Source organism: Heptranchias perlo, chromosome 30 (assembly GCF_035084215.1).
Source record: "Heptranchias perlo isolate sHepPer1 chromosome 30, sHepPer1.hap1, whole genome shotgun sequence".
Taxonomy (NCBI): domain Eukaryota; kingdom Metazoa; phylum Chordata; class Chondrichthyes; order Hexanchiformes; family Hexanchidae; genus Heptranchias; species Heptranchias perlo.
This window is the reverse complement of record NC_090354.1, coordinates 7,280,207-7,294,831: the sequence shown is the minus strand read 5'-3', so window position 1 is coordinate 7,294,831 and position 14,625 is coordinate 7,280,207. Positions and strand designations below refer to the sequence as shown.

Here is a 14,625-nt window from a genome sequence, read left to right as displayed (position 1 = left end):
AACTTTTCCCATCTTCTACTATATTCCTTCGGCCACCTCCCAAACTCCTCTCCCAGCTCTTCCTTAGTGTCCATTCCTCCTCATGTAGTGCCTTAGGACATATTGTTACATTAAAGGTGCTATATATATGTGTAAGTTGTTTGTTGTGGGGTTTGTTTATAAAGAAACATACGGTGCAGTGAAACCTGTTTGGAGCCCCATGGTCGCAAAGAAAGAAATAAAGAACTTGCAATTATATAGTGCCTTTCACAGCCTCCGAACGTCCCAAAGTGCTTCACAGGCAATTAAGTGCTTTTGAAATGTAATTACTGTTGTAATTAATGTAGGAAACACAACAGCCTATTTGCAAACAGAAAAGTCCCACAAACAGCGATGAAGTAAACAAATAGATAATCTGCTTTAGTGATGTTGACTGAAGGATAAATGTTGTCTGGGAGAACTCCCCTGTTTTTCTTTGAATAGTTTCATGGGATCTTTTGTGTCCCCCCTGAGAGGCCAGATGGGGCTTTGGTTTAACAGCTCATCTGAACCAAGGTTGGAACTTTATTCCCACAGTTTCTCAACTATGAACCAATTTTTTTTTAAAAGGCCAGAAAAGACCATCTGGTTTGTTAAGCCTGCCCCCTCTGGAGATGGTGCAGCTTTGCACACCACTGACCTACACTCTCCCTTGTCACAGTTTCCTGAGAGAGGCAAACAAAATAAAAAGAAAAAATACTGCCCAATTTAGGAAAAAGCTGTGGGAATTTTCTCTCTGGCCTCTAAGGCAATCAAGTTCCAGGAAACCATGGTAATTAATGTGTGAGTTTCCCTATTTCAAGCTGCCCTTTTTATAGCTTTAAGTGTTCTCCTCTTTCAGGAACGTGTTCAGCCCACTTTAGAAAGATCACAAAGAACCCTTACCACATTTCCGTAATCTGTTATCAGAGGGTGATGACTTTGAAAAGAAATACTTCCTGGTATCTAATTTACATAATTTAAAATCCTGTCCTAGTTCTCCCATCCCTCTTTAAATAGTTCTTTTGAAATAATCTATTTGCTTAATTGTCTTAAAACCTTAATCATGCCTTGTATAAGACTGCACTTCTCTAATGAAAGGAGCCCAACTCCTGGAGCGTAACTTGACAGTTAAGAACCCCAAGACTGGGTATCATTTTGGTCACCCTAACGAAGGAGGTGAGCTCCGAAAGCTTGTGATTTTCAAATAAAATTGTTGGACTATGACCTGGTGTTGTAAGATTCCTTACATTTGTCCATCACCGGCATCTCCACAGCATCTTCTCCAGGGCCTTGGTCTCCCCACACATTGCAGGGATATCAAAACTGGACATGATGCTCCCAATGCAGACATATCAAAGTCTTGTACAGTCTAAGTTTAGTATTCTTAGTTTGATATTGTACTGCCCTAGCAACGTATCCTAAAACCTATGTGCTTTCCTAATGACCTTGCAGTGCAGCCCTGACCCTAACCTTCAGTGATTTAATCACTATGACTACCAGGTCTCTCTCCTCCTCTGTCACCTTTAGTAAGTCCCCTTCATTGTAGACACATTATGAATTACCAGGCCTCCTGGTGCACATACTGAGTCTAAGCCAGGTTTTACCGTGCCTGGAGGGAATGGCATTGTGGACATTACTTCCAGGCTGATTTTAGATCAGTGTTGGAAGAAATTTTGAGTCGAGCTGTCTGCTTGGCTTAGGGATGGTTTTTGGCCCAAGGAAACTCAAGAAAGGGGAGGCACGAACAGCACACATGCATATTTATTACACCTTTGGGATTAGTTTTATTAAAAATACTCCCTGATCTGCTTATGAATGAGTATAGCCACCAAGATTAAAAGGAAGCTGATTTAGGCCCATCCATGACCTTTGGAGTATTTTTGTCTCAGTTTACCTTGCCTAAAAGTCTGTATTCTCTGTTTAATGGGAATCAGTCCATGTTCTTCTGTACCTCAGCCTGGTCTCCATCTGTTGTACTGGATGGCAAGCTATAAATTAACTCGGTGTTCTCCTCACCCATTACTAGCTCAAGGTTTCCTCTGCTTAGAAACATACCCCCAATTCAGCACAGTAACCTTTGCATCCCTTCATGGTTTGAAACTGTGTGGATCTCATATCATTCCCCTTCCCCCTTCCTCTTAGCATCCTAGTGAAAACCAGTTTGGATATATTTCTGGCAGTGGCGTAGACCGGGGTGGGGTGTTCATCGTGCTCAAACACCCCGAAATTTCAGATTTTTGTTTTACATCAGACCACTGCTTTTGTAAGAACGTGCCTTGGATCACTTGATAGAACACAGAAACAACAGAGGTCCTTCCAGAGCTGGTCAGCTCCACAGTTTGACCAGTGAAAAACCGATCCGCTGGGTTTGCGTTTCTAAATATTCACTGGGGTATTGCAGTGAATCGCAGCAAAGTTATCGATAGACTGGCGACACAGAACCTGTGCTTGGACTTTGTTTCATTTAGAGCTTTTGTCTGACCAGACTTTTTGTTTTCTTTCCATCTGCTTTATTTGAATTGTTGGATTAATGGAAGCAATATTGTTTCTCTTCGAACCTTATTGTGAAATTGCTGCTTGGTGAAATAGACCTTTTTTGAAGTAGCTCTGTTTGGTCTGGCAAGATCATATCCAAGCAACCGCCCGAGAAAAATCCTGCCTATACCACTGGAGAGTCCAAGAGGAACACCATAGCGAGCGATGGATTCTGCAACCAGGTAAGACAGAAAGCAAAACGACTCACTTCAGCTGTGTGAGAGATGTAAATACCAGCTAGCAATTGAAAACCAGTCACAATTTTTTTTTTTCTCCACTGTTCTTTCAAGCACTTTTTGTTGAGATTCACAAAGATAGGTTGATCGGCAAGTTTGCCAGAGGGGACATGAGGAAACATTTTTTTTAACACAGCGATTTGTTATAATCGGGAATACGCTGCCTGAAAGGGCAGTAGAAGCAGATTCAATAATAACTCTCAAAAGAGAATTGGATAAATACTTGAAGGGGGAAAAAAAAATTCCAGGGTTATGAGGAACGAGCTGGGGAGTGGGACTAACTGGATAGCTCTTTGAAAGAGCAGTTACGATGGGCTGGTTGGCCACCTCCTGTGCTGCATTGTACTATGAAACATACGTGTGCTTTTATGCACTACTTCAACAGATAATGTTCCTAAGGTATGTGAAGGAGGGATTGTGGCCATTTGATGCTATCAGTGTCGGGTGGGGGGAGAGGAGCCATTTTGTAATATTATAACAGTGCCACTGTTCATATTGGAGGGCTTTGTGTAAGGTGGGCGGGGGGATAGGGGAGAGAAGAGGATAGAAAAATACCAGTTGCTATAGTTACTAAGCCATATTGCCCAGGTGGTCTCAGCTTTGATTTGTGGGATGTGCTGGGTTCTCTGATCGCAGTCAGGGCAGCAGTTGAATGCTACAAAAGGCCTCGTGGTCCAGATTGAGGAAAAATCAACCACGGTTTCTACTCCTGATCACTGTCCAGTGAGAACAGGATTGGGCTTGATGCCAGCCATGGTCAAATTGCCCATTGGTATATAGTTACATACAGTCTACAGCACAGAAACAGGCCATTCAGCCCAACTTGTCTATGCCAATGTTTATGCACCACATGAGCCTCCTCCCTCTTCATCTCACCCTATCAGCATACCATTCTATTCCTTTCTCCCTCATGTGTTTATCTAGCTTCCCCTTAAATGCATCTATGCTATTTGCCTCACCCACTCCTTATGGTAGCGAGTTCCACATTCTTACCATTCTTTGGGTAAAGAAGTTTCTCTTGAATTCCCTATTGCATTTATTAGTGACTATCTTACATTTATGACCTCTAGTTTTGGTCTCCCTCACAAGTGGAAATATTTTCTCTACGTCTACCCCATCAAAGCCTTTCATTATCTTAAAGACCTCTATCAGGTCACCCCTCAGCCATCTCTTTTCTAGAGAAAAGACTCCTGGCATGTTCAGCCTTTCCTGATAAGTATATCCTCTCAGTTCTGGTATCATCCTTGTGAATCTTTTTTGCACCTTCTCCAGTGCCTCTATATCCTTTTTATAAAATGGAGACCAGAACTGTGCACATTGCTTCAAGTGTGGGCTAACCAAGGTTCTTGTATGTACTGGTTAAGCTTGCACGTGAAAGAGGGCCACTCGGATAAGGTTCCAGGCAGCTGCTGGCACCCATGGAACTGTAACCCCAGCAAGGTTCAACATCTTCAGCCAGAGGAGAGGAGAAAGCTGCAGGTAAATGAGAGCGATGGCCCAGAAAAAAAAGCCAACAAACTTGAACGAGGGGAACAAACAAGTAGAGGGAGTTCTACTATCAGGGGTTAAGGCATGTATCAATTATTCCAACACTGAAGGTCTGTAACAAACAGCTGATAATCTTTACGCCTGATATAAACCCACTTTCAGAAATCTTGAAGTCACAAAGGATAGATTATCCTGACATGGTGTAACATCTTTTATTTATGTCATCTTCACCGTGTGTGTAAAAAAAAATGCCGTTTTACATCTTATATAAAATGTTTACATTTTTACAATGATTAAAAATGAAATGCCTGCAAGGAAATGTATTGATATTAACATCAGAAAGTAAATGAGTCATTACATGGTACTTGTGTAACAGTAAAACTTGCTGGAGGATGCTGATGGCAGCCATTATGGTTTGACTTTATAATCTTGATCTCCTTTGTTGCTGCCCCTTTAACATAAACATCCAACAAATGCCCCAGTCTATTATCGCTAACTCATTTGTCTGATTTGCTTGGGGTGTCCGGGTTTTCTTCCTTCAGGAACATTCGGTGGATCGTGCTCGAGTTAGGTCGCAGTGTTCTGCTGAAAGCATTGAAGCAGATTGCACGAATAACACAAAGGGTGGCGGAGGCTGCTGCGGTCGCCAAAGGAGTCTTCGAAATTAACAGAGGTATCAGGTCTTGAGGTGATCTGCTTTCCAGTATCCACCAAAAGGACACGATCATTTCCACAGGACACTCCTGGAACTGTAATGAGGTAACTGCTGGGACACAATGACTGCTGTATGAATATGGCGGGGAAAATGGCAGTTTTGTGTGTTCGGTCTCCTTATTGTTATGTCTTATGGTCAATGATGGGTCCCAAACGCACGTTAGAAAAACCCAACATTTCATCCCGCACAGACTTGTGTCCAAAGGTCGCTTTAAGGTGAATCCTTCTGACTGAACTGTTCACTGCTCTGTTTGGAAGGAGGCACTGGTCTGTGATATAAATTGCTGATCTGATCGTGCAATAACTTTCACCAGGTTGAACTGTGCCCCAGATGTTCTCAGAGTGAATGATCAAAGGTCACTGCTTCTTCATTGGTTTCATTTTCAGACGTAAAGCTGCCCAGTTCCTATTTTAAAATCATGTAGTAGCCGCCTAAGCTGTCCACTGCAAGGGAAATAAAAAGGCTCTTAGAGTCAGATTCATAGCTCTAAGATCACAAAATGTTAAATATACGACTGCTGCACACTGGGTTATGGTGTATTCTCCACTTATATTCAAAAGGCTGTTTTAAGTTGCTTTTTACATTAGAGGATTGCAGACGTGCAGAGATTCTTGGTACTCCCTCTGTTGCACTCCAACTTTGAGGTAACCAGCAGCAGCAAAGAACCACATAAATGTAGGCTACAAGTTTGCCACTGGATCAGCAAGTTAGGTTCAAATGAAAAAGGTCCTTCAGCCCTTTTGAACTCATTCTTCCAAAATACCAACCTGGCATCTAGCTATAATACCTACCCTACTGCCTTCCCAACCTGGCCTCTAGCTATAATACCAACCCTACTGCCTTCCCAACCTGGCCTCTAGCTATAATACCAACCCTACTGTCTTCCCAACCTGGCATCTAGCTATAATACCAACCCTACTGCCTTCCCAACCTGGCATCTAGCTGTAATACCAACCCTACTGCCTTCCCAACCTGGCATCTAGCTATAATACCAACCCTACTGCCTTCCCAACCTGGCATCTAGCTGTAATACCAACCCTACTGCCTTCCCAACCTGGCATCTGGCTATAATACCAACCCTACTGTCTTCTCAAGTGACATCTAGCTATAATACCAACCCTACTATCTTCTCAAACTAGCATCTGGCTACAATACCAGCTCCACTGTCTTCCCAACCTAGCCATTCTTTAAGTAAGTCCATGTTCTGGCTTAGCCACTTTTCCTGGCAACCTGCTCCCACTGGTTAGATTGAACTGTTTTGATTTCATTTTTCAAATTGGGTCTCCAGATAGTGGAACCCAGTCGGCCTATCAGGCCGATGCTTGACAAAGATAAGCTGGGGAGAAAGATACAAGGAGGCTGCTTTCCCCAGACCAGAACAAAAAGTAAATCTAAAAGTGTCTTTTAGTGTAAGACATTGTAATCCTGCATTTCCTACAGTACCGCCAATGGCGGTCCCCAAATTCTGCGGAGGTGCGCTAAAGTAAACGTAATTCAGCATACGCCAGAGATTGAACATGTATCTTGAAATAAAAACAAAGCCACTGTGAAATAAGTTCATTAAAATCACCGGCAAAAGGTTAAACTTGAGGAACAACTGTTTTCCCTCAAGCGCCCATCGTGGCTGATCCAGGATGTGACCCTGCCTGTGCATCTCTGCGAGTGTGAACTAGTCTCTTTGATCATGTGCACATATTAGGCTATTTACCTTTTAATGAGTTAATTATAAAACTGGATTCATCTGGAAGGTTCTGAATCATCTGCAAAACAGAAATAAAATATTAGAAAATCGCATGCCTTTCACACTCTTTTTAAGCTACTATACAAGTGAAGTAAGCGTTTCAAATCAGTGCGATCAAAGGTCTCATTACGTGCATCCAGAACCTCTACACTTGTGCGGACAGTCTAAATAGATTCGGGCTGACCCATGTGGGCCAGTAGTCAGTAACTCACCTGGTCCCCAACGAGGATGTGGATCCCAGCTGCCCCCTGTCGGTAGATCTGGAGGATCTGGTTTGGTGAGATACTGAACAGTGCCGCCAGCTTGTTGGTTAGTTCCGCTTTGGTTAAATCCTCCAGGTAGATTTCCTTGTAAACTACCAGACGAAGGGAGGAAGATACAGAGGGTGAGACTAATTTCTGTTCAATTGGCTCTAATGTGAAAGCCGGCAAACCAGCAATTGACAAATTCCTCTTATCAGAAAAGAGAATTCTTGTTTTCCGTTCATAGTTAACTTGCTCACTAAATTGCCGGAATGCACAGCTATGAAACAGATGCATGTAAATTTGTTGAAACACTACAATGTGATTGAAGAGAAATGAATGCCTTCTGTTTATTGTTAAGGGAAATCTCACCCCCTCAGTGGCTCTGGTACTGAAGGAATTCAGATTCAGCCTGACAAGAGTGAGGCACTGTTCCCAAACTATGTGACCCAGTGCGTTTCAAACTTTTCTATGTGGGGACCTCCTGTAAATGTCGCACACTCCTGCAGACCCCCCTGTAAACATTTCACACTCAACATAGGAACAGGAGTAGGCCATTCAGCCCCTGGAGCCCCACCATTCAATTAGATCATGGCTGATCTGTACCTCAATTCCATCTACCCTCCTTGGTTCCATAACCCTTAATATCCTTGCCTAACAAAAATCTGTCAATCTCAGTTTTGAAATTTTCAATTGACCCCCAGCCTCAACAGCTTTTTGGGAGAAGAGAGTTCCAGATTTCCACTACCCTTTGCGAGAAGAAGTGCTTCCTGACATCACCCCTGAACGTCCTGGCTCTAATTTTAAGGTTACGCCCCCTTGTTCTGGACTCTCCCGCAGGGGAAATAGCTTCTCTCTATTTACCTTATCAAATCCTTCAATCAACTTAAACACCTCAATTAGATCACTCCTTAATCTTCTATACTCGAGGGACTACAGGCCTAGTCTATGCAACCTGTCCTCATAATTTAACCCTTTTAGCCCCGGTATCATTCTGGTGAATCTGCGCTGCACCCCCTCCAAGGCCAATATATCCTTCCTGAGGTGCGGTGCCCAGAACTGAACGCAGTGTCTCCAGATGGGGTCGAACCAGAGCTTTTATAAAACTGTAGCATTACTTCCACTCCTTTCTATTACCAGCCCCCTTGAGATAAGGCCAACAATCCATTAGCTGTTTTAACTCCTTGGGACCCCTTGTAAATATTGTATACTCCTGGGGACCTCCTGTAAATATTGCACATTCCTTTGGGCCCTATAATCCTAAAACAATTTCAGCTATTCAAAGGACAACAGCAACAGAAATAATGACATCTGATGACCTCATCGACCCTCGGGGATGACCTCATTGACCCTCAGGGATGACCTCACTGACCCCCTGGGGCTCGGACCCTAGATTGAAAACTACTGTGCATGCTGTTGCGTTATTAATTATGTAAAATGGCATAGTTCTTTATGTAATTGCAGTCACAATGTTTAGGCAAAAATTAAAAAAAATAAATCACTCGGAGGCCATTTTTAATTAATTTTGAGAAATAATACAAAGTTAATGCTGGTTAAAGAATGGATTCTTGTCACCAGAGGGAGTTAGTGTCATTTTACAACGGTCACAGGAAGGCTGGCTTCAAAATGGCTCTCTTGGTTCTCCTGATGATTCAGTGCATAACTGAGCCGTAAAGATCCTAGGGCCAATCCCGGGTCTGTGCTGGGTTAGCTAATTCCAGCCGGGGTAGCGTTAGAGGTGCTACAGTTAGGCCAGCATTCTTACTCCTACTTGTTGTCCAGCAGGCTTGCTAGAATTGGCAATGTGTGAAATGTAGGGTTGCCAACATTGAACGTATTCCTGGAAGTTTCATCACATGACTTCCTGCTTCCAACCACCCCGCCCCCACAATCCCGCCATTGGTCGCCCAACACATCCATCCTCGTGACACCCCGTCTTCCGACGGCCAATTGGAAAGTGAAAAGACCCTTCATTACCCAATCGGACGATTGTCGACTCAGTCAAACAGCCTTTTTGCTCATCTCCAACATTTTTATAACTAATAAACAGAAGTGTACAAAGAAAATGGGAAAACAAAGACAATTTCTTTTAATGCCTCTATGATTTTTCTCCCGAGTTTTGCTCACAGCAGTGTCCTAGAGATTAATCTTCTATTCCTGGAGGCTCCAGGACCAATCCTGGAGGGTTGGCAACCCTTGTGGGAGGTGGGTGAAGACAGGATCGCATTGGGCTGTGATTTTCCCCTCACAGAGCCAGATAACCCGTCAGTGCTCACTTCAGTCACCGTAAATCAGTGGTCCTACACCGTGATGTTTTGATACTGACGTGGGTACGTACCAGACATGGCAGTGTTGGCGGAGTCTTGGCAATCCTGCTGCTCTTTTCCCGGTTGTGGCTCCTGACACATGTAAACGGTGAGACGCGGCCGAATGGACCTGTGGAGAGACACGGCAGGATCAGGGGATTGTTTTCTGATCATATCACTGCCTTCTCCCTCTGCCGTTTTCCCTCACCGTGTCTTGCTGCCTCTCTGCCTCTGAGTCAGAAGGTCGTGGGTTCGAGTCTCACTCCAGAGTCTGGAACACAATATCTAGGCTGGCAGTGCAGTACTGAGAGAGTGCTGCACTGTCGGAGGTGCTTCGGATGAGACCGAGGCCCCGTCTGCGCTCTCAGGTGGATGTAAAAGATCCCATGGCACTATTTGAAAAAGAGCAGGGGAGTTCTCCCTGGTGGCCTGGCCAACGTTTATCCCTCAACCAACATCGCTAAAACAGATTGTCTGGTCATTATCGCACTGCTGGTTTGTGGGATCTTGCTGTGCGCAAATTGGCTGCCGTGTTTCCTACATTACAACAGCGACTACACTTCAAAAGTACTTCATTGGCTGTAAAGCACTTTGAGACATCCTGAGGTCGTGAAAGGCGCTATATAAATGCAAGTTTTTTCTTTTGTTTCTTTTACCTCTCTGCCTCTTTACCTCTCTCACCTCCTTTAAGACGCTCCTCAAAACCTGCCTGTCCGAATATCTCCTGATGTGGCTCGGTATCAAATTTTGTCTGATTACACTCCTGTGAAGCGCCTTGGGATGTTTTACTTCGTTAAGGGGGCAAAATAAATGCGAGTTGATGTTGTTTGAACCATTGCTGTGAAGGAATCATTCCCGCGATTCACTGTCAAGCCGACAAGCTCACCTCATCAAGATGTCTGCACTGGCCACCGTTTTGTTAATATGTGCCTTAATATGCATATAGCTGATTTAAAATTTAAATGGAAGGGAAAAGGAACAAGAAAGGTGTACTTACTTTTAAAATTAAATTACATTGAAGTTCCTGTGCAAATTTAGTTTCAGCGAATCTTGTGCTTTAAACAATTTTCAAGACAGAGTAGGCTCGTCTTTGGTTTTAATGGTTCAAAATCACTTTCACGCCAGAAACCAAAATCTGTTTCTGCATTTCAAACTGAGCAGTGTCAGATAGTCAACAGTCAAGTGTTGGCCAATATCAACTGCAGTCATGAACCTACATTGCCTCCAGGAGGCAACCTTTACCTAAGTATAGTAAAGGACTGTATTTATCATGTACAGACGGCAATGTAAGTTGTTGTTCATTCAAAAATTATTGAAGTGTTCTAAGCGGGAGTAAAATAGTTAATTGTTTGTAAACTATTGTTACATTTTGGAGAGGAGGTTTATTCTTTTTTTACTTGAAGAATATCTCGGCAACCAAACTCAAGAGTCTTCCTTGACTTCTTCAAAATACAAGTTCTTTCTTTCAGTATAGAAATTTCACATACCTCTCCAATATACTTTTATTGAACATCACTCGATGACAAGCATCCTGAAACCTAGAAATGACCGCTGGTGTTTTTGTGGCAAACATTAACCCATTTGCAACATTCCTCTGTCTACTATTTTAACACCGGCATTAACCTATTTATTTTAAACAGGTTAATGTTGTTGTTAAAATAATAGAATAAATCATAGGAAGGTCATACGAATGGATTAAGGGTTCATCGACTAATATCGCCAGCAGTAATCTCTATGCCCAAAGATTAGGAAATGAGATGGATGTGAAGCCGCCTATCACAGGAAACAGCGCCAGTTTTCAAACTTTTAATTTGCATAGAATTTACAGCACAGAAACAGGCCATTCGGCCCATCTGGTCTATGCCGGTCTTTATGCTCCACGTGAGCCTCCTCCCGCCCCTCTTTATCTAATCCTATCGGCATATCCTTCTATTCCTTTCTCCCTCGTACCGTCCCCTTAAATGCATCTACACTATTCGCCTCAACCACTCCTTGTGGTGGTGAGTTCCACATTCTAACCACTCTCTGGGTAATTGTAAACAATTTTACAACACCAAGTTATAGTCCAGCAATTTTATTTTAAATTCACAAGCTTTCGGAGATTTTCTCCTTCCTCAGGCAAATGTTTCAAGAGCTCCTTGAAGCCTACGCATTTATACATATAGAACAATACATGGTGTTTACAGACTGCCCCTGCAACTGCCCGTTGCCAAGGCAATCACCGTGTTCAGACAGAGAGGTGTCACCTGCAGAACCCCCGAATACACATTCAACAAAAAAACAAACAGGGAAAAAAAACAGAGAAAAAAAACACAGAGAGAGGCAGAAACATCCGGAAGGCAGAGAGAGCCAGCAAATGACCCATTATATTAAAAACAGATAACATTTGTTCGATGGTGGGGTAACGTGTAGCGTGACATGAACCCAAGATCCCGGTTGAGGCCGTCCTCATGGGTGCGGAACTTGGCTATCAATTTCTGCTCGACGATTTTGCGTTGTCGTGTGTCTCGAAGGCCGCCTTGGAGTACGCTTACCCGAAGGTCGGTGGATGAATGTCCATGACTGCTGAAGTGTTCCCCGACTGGGAGGGAACCCTCCTGTTTGGCGATTGTTGCGCGGTGTCCGTTCATCCGTTGTCGCAGCGTCTGCATGGTCTCGCCAATGTACCATGCTCTGGGGCATCCTTTCCTGCAACGTATGAGGTAGACAACGTTGGCCGAGTCACAGGAGTATGAACCATGCACCTGGTGGGTGGTGTCCTCTCGTGTGATGGTGGTATCTGTGTCGATGATCTGGCATGTCTTGCAGAGGTTACCGTGGCAGGGTTGTGTGGCGTCGTGGACGCTGTTCTCTTGAAAGCTAGGTAGTTTGCTGCGAACGATGGTCTGTTTGAGGTTGGGTGGCTGTTTAAAGGCGAGTAGTGGAGGTGTGGGGATGGCCATAGCGAGGTGTTTGTCCTCATTGATGACATGTTGAAGGCTGCGGAGAACATGGCGTAGTTTCTCCGCTCCGGGGAAGTACTGGACGACAAAGGGTACTCTGTTGGTTGCGTCCCGTGTTAGTCTCCTGAGGAGGTCTATGCGATTTTTTGCTGTGGCCCGTCGGAACTGTCGATCGATGAGTCGAGCGTCATATCCCGTTCTTACTAAGAACGGGATATGACGCTCGACTCATCGATCGACAGTTCCGACGGGCCACAGCAAAAAATCGCATAGACCTCCTCAGGAGACTAACACGGGACGCAACCAACAGAGTACCCTTTGTCGTCCAGTACTTCCCCGGAGCGGAGAAACTACGCCATGTTCTCCGCAGCCTTCAACATGTTATCAATGAGGACAAACACCTCGCTATGGCCATCCCCACACCTCCACTACTCGCCTTTAAACAGCCACCCAACCTCAAACAGACCATCGTTCGCAGCAAACTACCTAGCTTTCAAGAGAACAGCGTCCACGACGCCACACAACCCTGCCACGGTAACCTCTGCAAGACATGCCAGATCATCGACACAGATACCACCATCACACGAGAGGACACCACCCACCAGGTGCATGGTTCATACTCCTGTGACTCGGCCAACGTTGTCTACCTCATACGTTGCAGGAAAGGATGCCCCAGAGCATGGTACATTGGCGAGACCATGCAGACGCTGCGACAACGGATGAACGGACACCGCGCAACAATCGCCAAACAGGAGGGTTCCCTCCCAGTCGGGGAACACTTCAGCAGTCATGGACATTCATCCACCGACCTTCGGGTAAGCGTACTCCAAGGCGGCCTTCGAGACACACGACAACGCAAAATCGTCGAGCAGAAATTGATAGCCAAGTTCCGCACCCATGAGGACGGCCTCAACCGGGATCTTGGGTTCATGTCACGCTACACGTTACCCCACCATCGAACAAATGTTATCTGTTTTTAATATAATGGGTCATTTGCTGGCTCTCTCTGCCTTCCGGATGTTTCTGCCTCTCTCTGTGTTTTTTTTCTCTGTTTTTTTTCCCTGTTTGTTTTTTTGTTGAATGTGTATTCGGGGGTTCTGCAGGTGACACCTCTCTGTCTGAACACGGTGATTGCCTTGGCAACGGGCAGTTGCAGGGGCAGTCTGTAAACACCATGTATTGTTCTATATGTATAAATGCGTAGGCTTCAAGGAGCTCTTGAAACATTTGCCTGAGGAAGGAGAAAATCTCCGAAAGCTTGTGAATTTAAAATAAAATTGCTGGACTATAACTTGGTGTTGTAAAATTGTTTACAATTGTCAACCCCAGTCCATCACCGGCATCTCCACATCATGACTCTCTGGGTAAAGAAGTTTCTCCCGAATTCCCTGTTGGATTCATTAGTGACTATCTTCTATTTATGGCCCCGAGTTTTGGTCTCCCTCACTAGTAGAAACATCTTCTTTGCGTCTACCCTATCAAATCCTTTCATAACCTTGAAGACCTCAACTTGCACCTTAGGTTGTGATTCGACCTGTCTTCACTGAGGTGAGGGGTCATTAATCTGTTCAGAGATTCTGGCTGACAGTGACGGCTTTACCTCAGTCGGAGTGCATTAAAGAGTCGGATTCCGTCCGCTGGGCCGCAGATTTGAATGATGTCATCACGTGAGAGTTTAAGTAGATCGGCACCTGTTGGTTAGAGAGTGACGTTAAATGGTTCAGAGATGCAAGAGTCAGCAAGCGTTAAAAATTGAAATAAACCTACACCATCTGGCCGTGGGGCGGGGAGGTGACGCTATGCCTTTTTGCGGACTCCCCGGTGATCAGAACCACGGTTTCATCTTTTTCCACCTCAGATCTTCCTGAAGGCACTCACTGACTTTTGTTGCCGTACGTTTCCACAGGTGGCAGCAGGGCACTCGGGTCCTCCCCCCACCACCCACTAAGAGACCCATCCTCACGTGTCAGCCTTGACACCTCTGGTCCCGAGGCGCTGAATCGTACTGCTGTATGACCCCATGGGCTCCAGCTGTCGTCCTGTTACCTCCCAGGTAACCATTTGTCTTCATGTGCGAGCTTAGCTGGCAACTGGCCCATGCTATTCGATTATGTGAGGCATCGCAGTCACGCCCAATATTGTCTTCTCTTGATGCCCAAACGTGCACACTTTCCAACACAGGTCAGTGGGCGATGATCAGGAGCGGGACTCTGTATCTTATCTCCCTTCCTTAGTTCTCTGGCACTATGGCCAATTATACAGTCCCATCGCTACCACGGCAGAGGCACAGAGGAACAGCAGTAGGTCATTCAGCCCCTCGAACCTGTTCTGCAATTTAATTTGATCATGGCTGATCTGTACCCCAACTCCATTTACCCGCCTCTGATCCATATTCTTTGATACCCTTACCTAATAAAAAA

At 44.7% G+C, this 14,625-nt stretch overlaps 1 protein-coding gene across 3 annotated transcripts in view; it reads right to left on the bottom strand.

Moving 5' to 3' along the window:
* Positions 1–4,455: 4,455 nt before the first annotated feature.
* The window catches only part of LOC137299862 (transcription factor CP2-like), a 30,529-nt gene continuing 20,359 nt past the window's right edge, over positions 4,456–14,625 (bottom strand). For all 3 annotated transcript variants that reach the window (XM_067968808.1, XM_067968807.1, XM_067968809.1), the window contains 5 exons: positions 13,806–13,896; positions 9,296–9,393; positions 6,928–7,070; positions 6,683–6,734; positions 4,456–5,417 (listed from right to left, as the gene is read on the bottom strand). In XM_067968808.1, the coding sequence (XP_067824909.1) occupies positions 5,380–5,417; positions 6,683–6,734; positions 6,928–7,070; positions 9,296–9,393; positions 13,806–13,896 (422 nt within the window). In that variant the 3' untranslated portion in view covers positions 4,456–5,379. The remainder of the gene's footprint in view (positions 5,418–6,682; positions 6,735–6,927; positions 7,071–9,295; positions 9,394–13,805; positions 13,897–14,625) is intronic.